The sequence below is a fragment of the Phacochoerus africanus genome, chromosome 8 (assembly GCF_016906955.1).
Source record: "Phacochoerus africanus isolate WHEZ1 chromosome 8, ROS_Pafr_v1, whole genome shotgun sequence".
NCBI lineage: Eukaryota > Metazoa > Chordata > Mammalia > Artiodactyla > Suidae > Phacochoerus > Phacochoerus africanus.
The window spans coordinates 125,542,496-125,560,194 of NC_062551.1; the positions used below are offsets into that span (position 1 = coordinate 125,542,496).

The 17,699-nt window shown below is 36.0% G+C and overlaps 1 protein-coding gene across 1 annotated transcript in view; it reads left to right on the plus strand.

The window, feature by feature from the left end:
- Positions 1-271: 271 nt before the first annotated feature.
- PIK3C3 (phosphatidylinositol 3-kinase catalytic subunit type 3) overlaps positions 272-17,699 on the plus strand; it is a 147,594-nt gene continuing 130,166 nt past the window's right edge. The window contains exons 1-4 of the mRNA XM_047794159.1: positions 272-532; positions 3,487-3,675; positions 8,719-8,862; positions 16,726-16,855. Coding sequence (XP_047650115.1) covers positions 465-532; positions 3,487-3,675; positions 8,719-8,862; positions 16,726-16,855 — 531 coding nt within the window. The 5' untranslated portion in view covers positions 272-464. The remainder of the gene's footprint in view (positions 533-3,486; positions 3,676-8,718; positions 8,863-16,725; positions 16,856-17,699) is intronic.

Genomic DNA, 17,699 nt, shown 5'->3' on the forward strand with positions numbered 1-17,699 from the left:
TTGGGTTGATCAAAAAAACAGATCAGGTTCAGAAGTCAGTTTCTTATTTTCTTAAAAACAAAACAAAACCAACCAAAATCACCGGTTAGCACTGGAAGAACACGGAAAATTTGGAACGTAACCAAATAGGCTGTATTTCCGGATTTCTATTTACATTCAGGCAAGATGGTGGGCTCCTTTTGCACATGTGCAGAAGGGACGCTTGGGCGGGGCGGGGAGTTCCGCCGCATGGGGATTGGCCGCGATTGGCAGAGAGGCGGAACCGGAAGCGCCTGTGTTGTGGGGAGCCTGCCGGTTCAGTCTCGGAGTCTTCCCAGCGCCTTGCTTCCCGGCAGGGATTGGCGGCGCCAGGGCAGAGAGGCGGAACCGGAAGCGCCTGTGTTGTGGGAGCCTGCCGGGTCAGTGTCAGAGTCTTCTCAGCGCCTTGCTTCCCGCCTTAGGTGTTGCTGTAGCCTGGGGATGCCATGGGGGAAGCGGAGAAGTTTCACTACATCTACAGTTGTGACCTGGATATCAACGTGCAGCTTAAGATGTGAGAGAATCTGGGGACAGGAGCTGGGATTGCGGAGGCTCAGAGGGGAGGCAGGGGCCTGTGGTTGGGCAGAGGAAATGATTCTTAGCCTGAGGGGCCGCCGAGAGGGCTAGAGCCAGGGAAGAGCGAGGCGAACTGCAGCTTGGAGAGCTACCGTGTGCGAGGATACAGGACGTGGTCTCAGTGAGGAGGACAGCGGAAGGATTAAGTCCATTAAGTCCCATAGGGGTTTTACTTCTTAGAAGCGTTTTGCTGCTTGCAGCAACCTTTTGTGGGATTATTACTGTCTCATTTTACAGATAAATCAAGTCTTGGTAAAGTTGTCGTCCCACCGTTAGTAATTGGAAGATCGTATTTTAAAGCTGGTTCGGAAGGTGGAATGGAGACTGCAGAATTTATGGAGAGGTAGACATGGGCGGATGAGGTAGTTGAGAATAAGATGAGCACATGGATGTGGTACTAAAAGCACAGGGAGTGATAGAAGTTTCGGTTGAATCTTAAGAAAGTCTGGCATTGTTTAGCCAGGAAAGTTGGGAGTGAGTCAAAGATGAAGGTTCCATTTGCAAGGGGATCAGAATAGATGACAAGAGACCCTTGCAGGAAAATCTTAGAGTACTATTGTTGAAGTGAAGGTCCAGGGCATGTCATCTTGAGATAAGAATAATGGAATTGAGTTGGGGAACAGGTAGGAAATTGGAAATTATGTCCATTTTAAGGCAGTCTTATAGTTGCATTTTCATGTGTAATCATGAATTACTAATCCCCACATCATTCATAATGTGTTTTAGTCAGTACTCAACAAATGTGCCTCAGGCAAAGGGCTTCATATCTGTAGTAAATACATTTTCTCAGTCATCAGGTGCTCCTTTGAATGATTATTTCCCTTTGTTTTCAGAAGTTACTTCAAACTCTGACAAGTCCTTTACTATTCATTTTATGGTGGTGGTAAAACAATATGTCAACAACTAAACTGTTCTTTTGTATAGTACTCTACACACCCACTTAAGGTAATTTTTACAGCATACACCACTAGATGCTTGTACAGGATCTGTATTGCCATCATCTGGTAAAGGACTTTCCTTCAGTCTTGTTCCTCTTAGTCTTTCCTGGACGTATGAATATATTTTTTAGAAACTTTTGAACATTAAAATGAAAGAAGAAAAAATTTTAAGAACTGATCCATTATTAGCAGACACATTGAATATTTTGAGGCAAAGATAAAGCATAAATCAGAAGTTTGGCAACATGCAGTACTAACCATCTTATAGCTTCTGAGAGTGGTTTTGGGGAGGGCAGGAGGTATCAGTTTGGAATCATATAATCAGAGAATAGTAAATTTTAACACTTTATTTATTCTCTCCAGGCCTTTTTAATAACAACTTGCACCTTGATGTCTGTTTTCTTAGTGCCGTAATTGAATATCTAACTGTCCACAAGTCATGGTCACTTTGGATGTCCCAAAGCACTTTAAAAGCAACTTGTCCAAAATTGAGCATATCATTAACCTGCCCTTCTAACTTTAATCTCCTGTCACCCTGTTTTGGTAATTGTTAGCATCATTCATCAAATTGGTTAAGACAGAAAATGAATCATGCAGATGCTTCTCTTTCACCTTCCCTGTTTAATTGTTTGAAAGTTGTCTTGAATCTATATGCTCAACATCTCTGATCCATGCCTCCCTTTTAGCCCCACTGCCCTAGCCTTAGTCTCCCTTTTTCCTTTTTAAACTTTCACTGTAAGTCTTCCAACCGATCTTGCTTTTAGCCCCTCTTCATTACATTCTTATACTCCTGTCAAAGTGTCAGACACACAAACAAATTGCTTTCACTTAAGATTGTTCACTTAACAGGTTTTTGAATGTTCATTCATTTTGTGTAAGGCACTGTACCGAATTTGGTGGCTAGTTAGTTTCATTGCCCTCCTAAATTTCATTCTCATCTCTAGCTTCTTCCCCACATGAGCTTTATGCTTTAGCTGTACCAACTTGTAGTTCCCCAGACACATCATCTTGCCTTTTACCTTTGTATGTGCTTTTTTTTTTATTCTAGGATGACTCTCTGCCCCTTTGGCTCTCATCTCGCATATATTGCTCAGGCTCATTTCAGGCATCTATCTAGATTACAAGCCCCTGCCCCCGAGCCATGTTAGGTGCTCCTGAGACTTTTTGATTTATCTTTACGTAGTGGGAAGAACACTGGCTCTGGCTTCGTCTGTCCTGGTTTTTGTTCTCAGCTCTGTTACTTCCTTTGTGATCCTGAATAATAAGCTTGATCTCTAGTTTCTGCTTCATAATTTATAAAATAATAATATGAAAAGTAAAAAAAAAAAAAAAGTAAGCGTACATAAAATTCCTGGCACAATAAGTGATGTAATCTTGATGTCCAAGCAGTATTCAGACCTCTTTTATAATGTTATACATATCTTTTATTACTTAAAACACTATTTCTTAAATGATCAGATAATACATCTACATAGTTAAAAAAAAAACTTGAAAGCATACAAAAAGATAATGCAGTTAAAAGTAAGTTTTCTCCCCAGAGCAAGGACTTATTATTTTCTTATAATATTATATTGTTTATCTCATCTTTCATTTCTAGACCTCTATGCCTAGTATAGTAAATGTTGAAAGAGTACAGGAATAAGTGGACAGCTTGAAATTAATAAACTAATGCTTGAAAGCTTGTGATATCTAGAAAATAAATCCAGGAGTTGGTGACAGGGTTTAAAATTAAGAAGCCTAAAATAGAGAAATAGTTTGATGAAGATAGGACTTATTTTAGGTATATTGGGATTTTAAGAGACCTTCAGTAAATGAAAAAGTGACTTTAATTTCATCTGTAGGAAAATGTTCACGTAGCATAAGTTTACTGTAACCTAACCATAAGCTCTTCTTACTATTAGTTGTGTATGTTCTTAAAAAATGTGCCTAAACATTATTATTTTTATGCTTACAGAGGAAGTTTGGAAGGGAAGAGAGAACAAAAGAGTTATAAAGCCGTTCTAGAAGACCCAATGTTGAAGTTTTCAGGCCTATACCAAGAAACATGTTCTGACCTCTATGTCACTTGCCAAGTTTTTGCAGAAGGGAAGCCTCTGGCCTTGCCAGTAAGAACTTCTTATAAGGCATTTAGCACAAGATGGAAGTAAGTTGTTTTCTTGCACATGAGGGGTTCAGGACTTTTTGTTTTCCTTTTTCTTTATGGATGTTGAAAGTATTATTTAGTAGGGATTACAGAGGAATTTTTTTTTTTTTTTTTTTATGGTTGTACTCACAGCAAATGGAAGTGCCCAGGCCAGGGATTGAATCTGAGCCACAGCTGCTACAGGTGTGGCAACTCCAGATCCTTTAATCTGTTGGGCTGAGTCAGGGATGGAACCCATACCTCCACAGCAACCTGAGCTACTGCAGTTGAATTCTTAACCCACTGTACCTTAGCAGGAACTCCAAGGGATTACAGAGGAATTTTTAATAATTCTTTGTTTAATGCCTGTAAGCGTTGATCAAATAGTTTAAAGCCGGAGCCTATTCAAATAGAATAAAGTGTTGTACATAGAAGTTTTATAATTGCAATGAGGTGGAATTTGTTTTTATTGAGTATACTGACATTTTTAGAAGAACTTGACTGATTGACAAAATGACCCAAACCACATCTTTAAATTTTCTACCATTCTGTGCCCTTGAAACACAGAAATACTTCTGGATAGTCGGTAATCTTGTCTAAGCTGATGTGTGGCGGGAGCTCAGTTCTTTAGAGCGATATCTGTTGACCATCTGGTTACCTTAATTGTAAAACTTTTTTTCTCTCTTTTTTTGTTAAGTTCTTGATTTATTGAGCATGGCACATTAGCAAACCACTGTTGGGACTCGAGGTAAATGTAATGAACACAAAGTTCTTATTTTTCAGAGTAGCATTGTGGGTCCTCTAATATCTTTTGATATTTCTTATTTGATAGATCATGTGGTACAGTTTTAATGTTTGATCCACGAGTATTATTCAGTATCCTGGTAGGCTTGGTACAGGATACACAAGTTGTATGCCTCTCAAGGGAGGAAATTATGTCTGCAGTTTTCATGGAAGACAGGGTGTGGCCACATGGACTCCCAGGCTGTGCTTTTGAGGATACAACCTTTTGTTTACCAAGTGTAGCCCAGGTGACTGGGAAAAAGTTTTGCAATGAGATCAGAGGCCTCTGGTGATCTGGCTACATTGACCCCAAATATTTTAATGGTGTAGTTTCTTTAGTAGTTTTTTCTGTGGTTAGGTAAACACACAGGAATATATATATATGTATGTATGCTTGTTCTGAAAAATTTCAAACCTGTAAAAGTAGAATAATATAAATGAACTTCCAGGGCCTCAATACCTAGTTTTAATAATTACTAACTCAAGGCAAATCATCTTGTGTCATCTATACCTACTGTTATTTTGAAGCAAATTCCAAATAGTGTATCATCTTTACTGAAATATTTCTGTATCTCTTTAACATAGCTACAGTATCATCATTACCTAAAACAACCCACCAAAACTCCTCAATTGTATCAGAGGTTCTTAAACTGGAATTAAGAAATCTACGAAGTCCTGAAATTGCATGTAGATGTTTCTATCTTGTCCATTTTTACAGGGATAGAGCTCAAAGTTTTTATTAAACTTTTTGAGGTGGTTTGTGCCCCCTCCAATAAAAAAGTTTTAGAACCAGAGATTTAGATCAGAAAGTCAGCATTTATGGTGAATTCCACTTTTTTTGCAGGAAATTTGTTCCATACCTTGGCAATAAAGGAAATTAGAGCAAAAGAAAATTCTGAATTATGAGGAGATTGACATCTTTCTCCTCTTCTTCTCATTTACCAACTCCACTCTGAATTGTTTATGTATTATATATTTTCAAATATATAAACACTTTCATATTTGCTGTCTCAAAGTTTGAGGTTTTAATTTATATTTTTAAAATTGTGAAAGTAATAAAATACCCAAATAATTAGAATGGCTTTTTTTAAAATTATGTAGAATATAGATTGAGAAAATAACCTCCTATTGAGCAAATAATATGAGGATAGGCTTTTGTCTTTGAAATATACTCTTTGGGCTTAGGGGAAACATTTTCAGATTTTGTACATTCTGCTCTTTAGTTTTTAAGAGTTGAATTTTTCACCAAATCATCAAAACAAAAATTGGATTCCTAAAATAAATAAGGTCAGGAATTCCCTGGTGGCTCAGCAGGTTAAGGACTGGGCATTGTCACTGCTGTGGCATGGGTTTGATCCCTGACCTGGGAAGTTCTACATGCCACAGGCACAGCCAAATCAATACATAAAAAAATAAATAAGGGCAAACTTCATACAGCCATTATTTTCTATATGCACTTACTTAAGATTCTATAAACTGTGGAGAAAATAAATTATACTGTGAAAGATCTCTTGCTATCTAAATTTTGCATTTCCTTAGTTTAGAAAGTACTTTTGGGTAGTATGATATTCCAAATTATCTAAATCTGATTTTTGAGGTGTTTTTTTTTTTTTTTTTGCTATTTTTTTAGAGCCGCACTTGCAGCAAATGAAAGTTCCCAGGCTTGGGGTCGAATTGGAGCTGCATCTGTTGGCTTATGCCACTGCAAGGCAGGATCCAAGCCACATCTGCAGCCTACACCAGAGCTCACGGCAACGCTGGGTCCTTAACCCACTGTGCAAGGATAGGGATCGAATTTGCATCCTCGTGGATAGTAGTCGGGTTTATAACCTGCTGAGCCACAACAGGAACACTCAGATTTCTGAGTTTCTGATAGTGAGTTTTGAAAGTTTGAATAATGAGGAACTTATTCAAAATCATCTAAGTGTATTTTTTCATATCCTGTTCTATTCTGTCCTATCGTAAGAGAGCCCATGGTGAGGGCTGTACCAAAGCAAGTACCAAGCTGTACTTGCTTTAGCCTGTGTTGGCTAATCTCTGTAGTTTGTTCATTGTTAAGCAGTGTAAGGTGACACTGCTTGGTATTTATCTTTTCAGTGTGGCCTACCATGTGGATAGTAATTAAATAAAATTCATTTAGTTCCTCAAGCTTATCTGTAGTGGAGAATGGCTTTTTAAAACTTTTTTTAAAGAACTTCATAGAAGAAAAGGATTTAATGATGTTTAGATTCTCCTTTAAATTGTTAGCCATCTCTAATTTTCCTGTAGGTCATTGAATTTATATGGTGGGCATAAATATTTGGTTCTTGAAATTTTTGAAAATTTTACTCAATTTCTAACTGATGCAGGTGTATTTAACCCAGACTGGGATATACACTTTGAGAATAATTTTGAGCAAACAGAATAATTTCAAGTAAACAGAAACAATTCTGTTTGTCTGCTGGGTATTAATTTGTGTGCTGTTTGTACAGTTTTCTTCTGGGATTTTAAAAGCCATCTGTTGTTTAAGGAAGTTGAAACAATCAGATAAATGCAGGGTGAAGTTTGAGTGCAGAAGAAAATTTGTAGAGAATAAAAACAATGAGAGCTGTGCTGTCATATTACTGTTATTAAAAACTGCTATTCCTTAGTGAAGTCGCTTATACAAATGTGCTTTGAAAGCGTTTTAAAAACCAATAGCTAAGCATTCATTGTTAGTATTAATGAAATAACTTGAGTAACCAAAAAAAACTCATGTAAAAAATTGTATTATGTCTGTCCAGAGCTTCTTCGTGTTACAAAGATTTTTGTGGTTTTTTTCTACTTTATTGAGGTGCTTAACTCTTGGACATTATAGGACTGTATTATACTCAGTAGCCTTTTGAGTATAATATGAGTAATTCTTATTTTTTTCTTTTCTTGATAAATAACTGTTCTAGAGAATGCTTATCAAAAAAAAAGAGCATAATTTGGTTCAAAACAAGTTTGATTTTAACAGGTTTAAGTGTTTCCCAGATTTTTATTGCCATTATCATACTCCTGTGTCTTAGTGATACTTTTTTTTTAATTGAATTATAGTTCATTTACAATATTGTGTTAGTTTCAGGTGTATAGCAAAGTGATTCTGTTATATATATATATAATATATATTATATATAAATAAATAATATAAATATATATATATTTAATTGAATTATAGTTCATTTACAATATTGTGTTAGTTTCAGGTGTATAGCAAAGTGATTCTGTTATATATATATATATATATATATATATCTGTATTCTTTTTTTTTTCTTTCTCTGCTGTACCTGCAGCATATGTAAGTTCCCAGGCCAGGGATTAAATCCAGCTGGAGCTGTAGCAATGCCAGTTCCTTAACCCACTGTGCTAGGCTAGGGATCAAACCTGCCCTTCTGCACTGACCTGGGCAGCTACAGTCATATCCTTAACCCTCTGTGCCGTAGTGGGAACTCCTATATTCCTTTTTAAGAAATTATTTTCCATTATAGTTAATTACAAGATTTTGAATACAGTTCCCTGTTATATACAGTAAATCCTTATTGTTTGAATTTCTTGATTGAAGGATTTACCAGTACTATTTTTCATGAGCTTTGTTTTTCAAAAATTTTGTTTATATGTTCTGTAGGCATACCTCAGAAATATTGCAGGTTTGGTTCTAGATCACCACAATAAAGCAAATATTTCATAAAGCAAGTCAAAATTTTGTTTTCCAATGCATATGCAAGTTATATTTATACTCATTATAGTCTATTAAGTGTGCAATAGCATTACTTTTAAAAACACAATGTTCATACCTTAATTAAAAATTACTTTATTGCTAAAAAATCCTATCATCTGAGCCTTCAGCAAGTCATAGCAGTAACATCAAAGATTATGTAAAACAGATCACCATGACAAATATAACAATAAAGAAAAAGTCTGAAATATTTTAAGAATTACCAGAATGTGGCACAGAGACCTGATATGAGCAAATGCTATTGGAAAAATGGTGCTGATCACTTGCTAGATGCAAGGTTGCCATAAACCTCAATTTGTAACATTTTAAGCCTGATAAAGTGAAGTGAAATAAAACAAGGTATGCTGAATTTGAAATTGAAGTTGCCTAGAGCAAAATTGAGGTAAGTGTTACATTATTTTTTGTACTATTAATTTAATCTTTGGGACATCTCCTTTGGTCAAACCTTCTGTGTAGTTTGTTAATTTAAAAGAGAGTTATATACATATGTTTATGTTGACCTTATTTCCTTAGATTTAGGTTTATGTTATCTTTATTTCCATAGCTGGAATGAATGGCTGAAACTGCCTGTGAAATACCCTGACCTGCCCAGGAATGCCCAAGTGGCCCTGACTATATGGGATGTGTATGGACCAGGAAAGGCAGTGCCTGTGGGTGGAACAACAGTTTCATTGTTTGGAAAATACGGGTAAACATTCTATTCTCCTATGGGAATATTTGTAGCTTGCTTGCCCTTTTCTTTTTGTCTTTAATAGTTTATGCCTAGTCTGGTTCTCTATGCTAGGAAGTAAAACATATAATTCTTTAGTTCTTGAGACTTAATTTGGTACATATTGGTAATGAGATTTCTAGTAGGAAATAGTTATTGGAAACTAGATCTTTATTTTTAGGAAAAAAAGACTAGCATATTTTTTTTGTTTTGCTGCTTTGTCGTAATAGTGACAGAAAGGACAACAAACAAGCATAAAGAGCACTACTTTGCTGTAATGGTAATGATTATAATAGAAAAGTTAATTCTGTTTTTAAAAATCTACAGATATTAGAAGTTTATTCTAAAAAAAAAAAAGTCCTGAAGACTTTTTTCTCTGGCCCTTTTAAATAGAGAGATCAGTCTTCATCTTAAGAAATTTGTTGATATTCTATTCTTTCTATGTTTATTAATTGTAATTTTTCTCTAAAGAGCTTGGTCTTTTACCATGTATTGAATTACCTTGGTATACAGTTCATATAGAAAAGGCAGATAAATGTGGAACTTTTTTCTCCTTTAACAATTTTAAGAATGAGTTGATGATGCCTTGGTAATTTGCAAAGGTTTTGATTGATTTTTTTTTTTTAAGTTTTATCATGAACGTTTAGAAAGTTTTATAATATTTCAATCCATTGCTGTTTTTATTCTTTATAATTCTCAAAAACTCCTGTTTTTGGCCATTAGGAGCGACTTCAAGTTAATCCCAGATTTACTTTTTTTCTTTTCCTGGCCTTGACTATGGAATGTGGAAGTTCACAGGCCAGGGACTGAACCTACACCACAGCCGTGACTCAAGCCACAGCAATGACAACAATCTGCTGTGCCACCAGGGAACTCCCAATCCCATGTACCTTTGACAGTATACTCCAGTAGTTATGGGTAGTGTCTTTACTTTCTGATAGACAAACTATTCCAGGCTCATTGGGCATTTTTCTGCCCTAGACATGGAATCTCAGAAGTTGTAGTTCCTTTCAGTACGAAATGGTAGAGAACATAATCTAGGTATTATCGAACTTCTTAATTTTTGCCCATTTTTAAATTGAAAAATATTATCTCTAAAACTAATTTTCGCAGTAGATGAATGAAGATTTTGATATTTTCCTTTACTGTTTGTGGATACATTTCTGTGAACTGCTTTTTGATATCCTTTGCCCATTAAAACAATTAGATATAATTCACATGCCATAAAATTCTTTGCTTTTTTTTTTAAGTTGTCATTTTCTTTTTTTTCTTATTATTTATTTATTTATTTATTTATTTGTCTTTTTAGCTATTTCTTGGGCCACTCCCAGCGGCATATGGAGGTTCCCAGGCTAGGGGTCGAATCGGAGCTGTAGCCTCCGGTCTACGCCAGAGCCACAGCAACGCAGGATCCGAGCCGCGTCTGCAACCTACACCACAGCTCACAGCAACGCCAGATCGTTAACCCACTGAGCAAGGGCAGGGACCGAACCCGCAACCTCATGGTTCCTAGTCAGATTTGGTAACCACTGCGCCACGACGGGAACTCCTTCTTTTTCTTTTTTTTATGGCCGCATTCATGGCAAATGGAAGTTCCTAAGCTAGGGTTCGAAATCCTAGCTACAGCTGCTGGCCTACACACAGCCATAGGAACGCCAGATCCAAGCTGCGTCTGTGACCTACACCACAGCTCACGACAATGCCAGATCCTTAACCCATTGAGTGGGGCCAGGGATCGAACCCTCATCCTCATGGATACTAGTCAGGTTCATTACCACTGAGCCAAAATGGGAACTCCCTCAATTTTCTTATTAATGTGATAAGGGGTCTTTGTAGATGATGAAATTAACCCATTGTGTGTAACATATTACAAATATAGTTTTTCCTGTTTGACATTTTCCTTTGAGTTATGATATATTCATTAACTTGCTTCTTTACTTGAAATTCATGGGTCTTAAATTATGATGTTGAATTTATCAGTTCTTTAGAAACTGCTGGTAGTTACGAAGGCAGGTTGTAAAACTAAATTGATTGCCTGGTTCTTTTGCTTATATATGTTAACTTGGGCAAGTTATTTAATCTCTTTATGCCTCAGTTTCCTTATCTGTAAAAATGAAATAATCGTATTTACCTCACAGAGGAATTTTTGATGAAAATTTACTAAAGGCATTTAATGAGCTTGGTAAATAGTAGGTATCATTATTTCTGAACTATTCTTACTAGTTTTGGATACTATTAATTATGAAATGTTTTAATATTAGAGGGAGATTGTCTTCATTATTAGTATTCCTTTTAGAATTTCTCTGGATATTCTCTATGTTTTATCCAATAAATTTTAACATTTCCCCAGTTTGAAAAAAGGTCATTAAAAAAAGCTCATTGTTATTTTGTTGGGAAACTATTGAAATAGACATGTGAGTTACAGAGAGAATTGAGACCCTTATACTAATGAATTTTGCTATTCAGTATGTCTCAAAAGCTTCAACTTGTGAATAAAATCTAGATGTAATTCCATTTAGAATAGCTTGATTAGGTATTTTATTTTAAAAAGATATTTATTATTGAACTTCATGCAGGAACAATAATTTAGATATATCTGAAGCATTGTGTCTTCCAGTTTTAAGTATGATTTTTGACAAAATGTCATGTTACAGTAGAATGGACATTACAAAATCAGTATTGTTCCTTTTCTGGAGTGTTTTTTCCTTTTTCCTTTCTCTACCATGGTAGAATTTGCTTGCCATAGAGGAAAAAAAGCACTGCAACTATTACACTTACTATAGTCTTAGTGGTTAAATGTTCTTGAGAAACAGCCAGATAGATCTCTTGAGTTTTCCTCCTGGCCTCTTCATAAATAGTTTACCTTTAGAAATATCAGTGGGAGGTTCCCTCATGAAAACATCTCTTTTAGCACTCATATACATTTTAGTTGACCTTGGGATATAGTTTCAGTAGATACTCTAGACTCTAGGTGTGAAGCAATAGTTAATTTCCATAGAAATACAGTGAAATAACCTGTTTAACACCAAATACAGTCTGAGATTGACATTTGTGACACTGTTATACCTGACTTTTGCTGAGTTTTTAAAAAGAACATTAAATCGATAGTAATCAATGTGTGTATAAGAATCATCTGGTAAACTCACTAGACAAACACCCTTCGGCATTCCTACTGATTCACTAAGTCTGGTGGGGACCAAGCATCAATATTTTTAATAAGCTTCCGAGAGATTCAGTGGAAGGTTGCCTATGGACCACATTTTGAGAAAAAACACATTAACCTTTTCATAGTAGTCTCTTTATGTGACTTATACATGTGATTCTTTTCAAAATTTCTTCCTTTATTCTATCCCCTGGTGCTCACTTTATTTGTATTTCTTTTTTTTTTTGGCTTTTTGCCATTTCTTGGGCCTCTTCCCACGGCATATGGAGGTTCCCAGGCTAGGGGTCGAATCGGAGCTGTAGCTGCCGGCCTACGCCAGAGCCACAGCAACGCAGGATCCGAGCCGCGTCTGCGACCTACACCACAGCTCACGGCAACGCGGGATCGTTAACCCACTGAGCAAGGGCAGGGACCGAACCCGCAACCTCATGGTTCCTAGTCGGATTCGTTAACCACTGCGCCACGACGGGAACTCCTGTATTTCTATGTATATACCAGTAAAGAAAAATTTCTTTATTTTCCATCCAAACCATGTTGAAAATGTGCCTGAAAGTACTGTTCTGCTTTAAGAAGTGATCAAACCCCAGTGATTTCAGTAAAGGTAGTAGTAGCAATAAGTTTTAGTTAAACTTCAATTACTTTTGCTGTTAGTAAGTAAATTAAGACTTTGAATCTTGGAGAGCCATCTGTTATCTCTTTAACTCTAACCTGAAAAATAGTTCATGCTATTCTTCCATGTCCTGAACACATCAACTTTCAGATACAAATGAAACATATTTAACTGATTCTTATGAAATTACCTTGCTTAGACCAAGGTTTCTCAAATATGAGTGATTAGCTTACTATCTTCAGAATTCCTGCATGTCTCTACTAATTATATACTCTTTTCAACTTAATATTTTTATTAAACCAGCTCACTTTCTTTAAACTTCCATTTAGTTTAAAGCAAAAACTTAGTATCTCCGCTGTATATGGAAAATACATTAAACATTGGTGGCTAATGATAAAAATACGTACAATGAAAATAACTACATAATTAAAGTTCTTAAATTGAAACAAACAAAAAACCCCTAATGAAATACAAAGGATAGTAAATCTATTTGATTTGTGAAATATACATACAATATCTGCAAAAAAAAAAAAAAAAGTCCTTTAATTAGTATGGTTCTTTTTGTATCTAGTCAGATATAAGGGTCTACTTAGCTCACTGTCAGCTAAATTTAAAAATAAGGTTTTACATCAACATTTTCTTTGCTAAGCAGTCCAACTCCTATATGATTGTGGGACAGTTAGCCAAAAGATAACATTAGATTTTAATACTTTGCACAGAGGTAAAGGAATGCAAAGAAGATAGGTCACTTACTCTTCCTTTTAGGCTGAGGCTTGTAGTAGCCTTCACCTCAGGAAAAAGAAATCTGAAAAGTCCTGTGAAATTAAAACACTCCATTTTCTCTCTATATCCTGGGGCCTTTCCTTGAAGGGAAACTGGGTTGCAGTAGACATAAGCCCAACCATTCCTTCACAGGATACTGGGCTTCCTTTGCATCTCTGGCTTGTGGAAGGATATGATATTCAGTACAAACACCCACTTGTACTGCTGGGTCAAAGCTGCTTCTTTGTATGGTGTTACATTCAGGGAGAGAGAGTAATGTGCATCTTCTGGGTACCCTTAGCAGGAGATCTGTGCACATTGTTTTCTACCTACCATTAAAAATTATGTCATGTGCTACTGCAATTTTCATGACTTGGGGAAATAGTGCTTTTGACCTTTATTTCATCACATGTTTCTTAGGCAATGACATAATTGCAGTTGTACCTCACCTTGTTCCTTAAATAGTCCTGGTATGGACTTAGTAGTTTTTAAAAGTGGTCCTCATGGTATCTGATAGTTATTATAATAGTATTCTAGTACTATAGTATGAAGAATCCTGTGACTGCTGACTCTTGCTATTTGCTAATATCTATTTTGTATACCTGATTCAGTGTGAAGCAGTCCTCTTTGGAAAATAGTATAATTAATAACTGAAAGACAGGTCTGTTTGGATATGGCTAGAATAACTAATTGTCCTCAATTTGTAAGTCTAGCTTATGAGATCCCAAGTAGCTAAAGAATGGATTGATCATTAGGGTTGAATTAGTAAAGGATCATAGGCAAGCTGCAGATTTCTCTTGCAGATGTTTTTTCCAAATGTGGATTCCGAAGTCAGGGCAGTTGCTGCTGTTGCGGTGACTTAGCCATGGGAACTGGAGCATCAACAGCAGATGTTTCTGGGGCCTCTGCTAGTGTCAGAGGGAGAGCCTGCTATACTATTTTGTCTTGCCTGTTTAACTTAATTTCTCAAGTGGACTTGATGCTCTGAGCATCTTCTGGCTTGCCACCCGGAGGCTGTGTAACTTTCTGTAAAGGTTCCATTAGTGTCAAAAGAAAGTAATGTGTTCACTTGATCTTTTGAGTCACTTGGCATCATCCCTGCCCTCCATGTCCTCTGTCTTTAAATCTCCCCCATCCATCCCAAAGCACCTAAATCATTTAGTAAACTGACTTCCTGCCAAATGTACTTACTTTTGATTTAGTTAAGTTCAGCCAAACTGTTCACTTGGGGATAAAGAAGTGGAGAGAAGGAAAGGAGGCTTTCTGCTATTTCTGAAGATTCATTTAAGGATATTCGTTGAAAGTGGTATTAATACCTTACTGTACCCAGTTTCTTAGAGATTAAGCAGGTCTGCTTGATGTTGAATCTCTATCTCAGTTGAAAGGGAAAGAAAATGAAATTTATAAAAGCTTTTTTAAATATAACTTTTAAAAAAAATTTAATATGATAGATAAATATTAAGCATTTTGATTGTTCACAACCAGTCAGTACATTTTGTACTGTGCCTATAAGGAAAAATTTGCAGATATGGTTGCTGGATATTACTTGTTTATTGCCAACCTCACAGACCTTAACACATATGATCCTTAGTCTTATAGTGCTCATGAGCTTGTAGCTCTCTTTCATAGTTCCCAATATGAATGTTTACAGCATTATTACTTAACATATGTTATATAATATTCAGGGAAAATCCGCTTTATTACCTCAGGAAAATCTGCTAAGAAATTTTCCATTAATTAGAACATGATGATAATGGTTTAAAACTTTATGTAGACCTTTTACAGTTAAGTATAGTGTTTTTTAAGATGAGAAAAATGTACCAATTTATCCAAAATGTACCTAACTTAAAAAAGTTATTTAATGTGGGACTATTCAAAATGCTTTGAACTTGCCTAATCACCTGCACACACTTAGTCTTATTCCTTCCATTGCAACTGACATCTTGTCCTTTCAGCTTTGGGAGGATGCTGTTTGAGTAGACTTGATATTTATTTATTTTTGTCTTTTTGTCTTTTTAGCACTGCACCTGTGGCATATGAAGGGTCCCAGGCTAGGGGTCCAATTGGAGCTATAGCCGCTGGCCTACGCCAGAGCTACAGCAACACGGAATCTGAACCATGTCTGTGATGTACACCACAGCTCATGGCCACGCCGGATCCTGAACCCACTGAACGAGGCCAGGGATCAAACCCGCATCCTCATGGATACTAGTTGGGTTTGTTTACCACTAAGCCATGATGGGAACTCCTTGATGTTGTTTGAAAGACCTTGTTAACACTTTAAAAACCGAGAACATACTAACAAAAGACCATCTTTAATCCCCTTCAAAAAGATGAAACTGAGAAATTTGATAGCATATTTAAAAAATATAGTCGTCTAAAGCTCCTTTATGAGTTTATTTAACCTTTACTCTGGATCTTCTTGGTAGCTTTTTGATGGGAATGGAATCATGGCAATTAAGGTTCATGTAGTCTTTCACTTTTGAGCAGAATCACTTAGCTCAGGTTGAATTCTGATCATATATTACATTTCTGATTTGTAGACATGCACATTTTTTCTGATTGAATCCACTATTATGTTCCTTTTTAGACATGCCCTCTCTTATGGAAAAGAAGATAGAAGAAAAATAAACCTGTACCCAAGTGAAAAGGAAAATAATAGCTAACATTTATTGAATACTTATAATGTGGCAGGCACTATTCTAAGTACATTTTACTTGTACTAGTTTATTTAATTTTTCTAACAACTCTATGAGTTATTCTTTATAATCTCATTTTATAGATGAGGAAACTGAGGCACAAGAGAAGTTAAGTAGTTTACCAGAAGTTTTGTAGGTAATAGATGACACAGCTGAGATCCAAACTCCAGCAGTTTAACTCTACCATTTATTATGCTGAGTTGTTACTTAAAGTAGAAAGGTATATAATTATGAAAATGTTGGTGTCAGTTATTATAAATGTGACATTCTCTCATTGGGTAGAGATTTGGCTTTTATTTTTAAGATCTCCACTGAAGTGCTCAAGTGTATATGGTCTATCACTGATCTTTCTCTTTATCCACTCTACCTTTAGAATCTGTGTAATAGTTCTGACTGCTTGGAGGAGAAAAGAATGACATGTGAAAAACAGTTTTTCATGGATTTTAGTTTCTTGGTTAAAAATTGCTTCACAGCACATTGGAGGCTTAAATCTTGGCAAGAGAGTAATGGATTTCCTTGAGTAGAATTCTCTCTGTTCAGATATCTAAAATTTCCTTTAATGAACTACATTAATTTAATTCTGCCCTGAACATTCTTTCTTTGCCTAGCATGTTTCGCCAAGGGATGCATGACTTGAAAGTCTGGCCTAATGTGGAAGCAGACGGATCAGAACCCACAAAAACTCCTGGCAGGACAAGCAGTACTCTCTCAGAAGATCAGATGAGCCGCCTTGCCAAGGTAAAAAAAGAAACTATTGGATCAGGTGAAAAGCTCTGAATGATATGTGTTGTATTAGAAATTGATATTATGAATTCTATCAGATTACTTTTTAATTTAAATTTAATTTTTTAATAATTTTATTGAAGTATAATTCACCTACCATAAAGTTTACCCTTGAAAAAAATGTTCAGTTCTTTGTGGGGTTTTTTTTTTTTTTCTTTTTCCCTTGTTAGGGCCAAACCTGCAGCATATTGAAGTTCCCAGGCTAGGGGTCAAATTGGAGCTGTAGCTGCTGGCTTATGCCACAGCAATGTGGGCTCTGAACCATGTCTGTGACCTGCCCCACATCTCATGGCAATGCCAAATCCTTAACCCACTGAGCAAGTCCACGGATTGAACTTTGCATCCTCATGGATACTGGTCGGGTTCCTTACCACTGAGCCACAACGGGAGCTCCTGGAGAAAGTTTTGATGCCAAGTATTTTACAACTTGTTGCCTCAACCTACATAGGAAGAAATCTTAATTATAAAGAATAACTACTTGGATTGACTAGACTTTGTGCTTCAACATATATTTGTTTTGTCATCTGTTCTTTGTGTGTTTTTTTTTTTTTGTATTGCTTTTTTATGGAAAAATAATGTCATAACTTCATTTTTATCCAAATGACTATTGCCAGCTTTAATTTTCAGTTTAGCTACTCATTCTAAGATTTGTTTATAATCTTACATGTGATATTGGAAAACTAAAGCTTTTCATGTCTAGCTTCTCTTTAATTTATCTTAGTGATAAACTTTCACTGGAACTACCCTCTGTGACTTTTATAAACCTCAAATAAATAGAAGTTTTATCAGAATTAGCTTG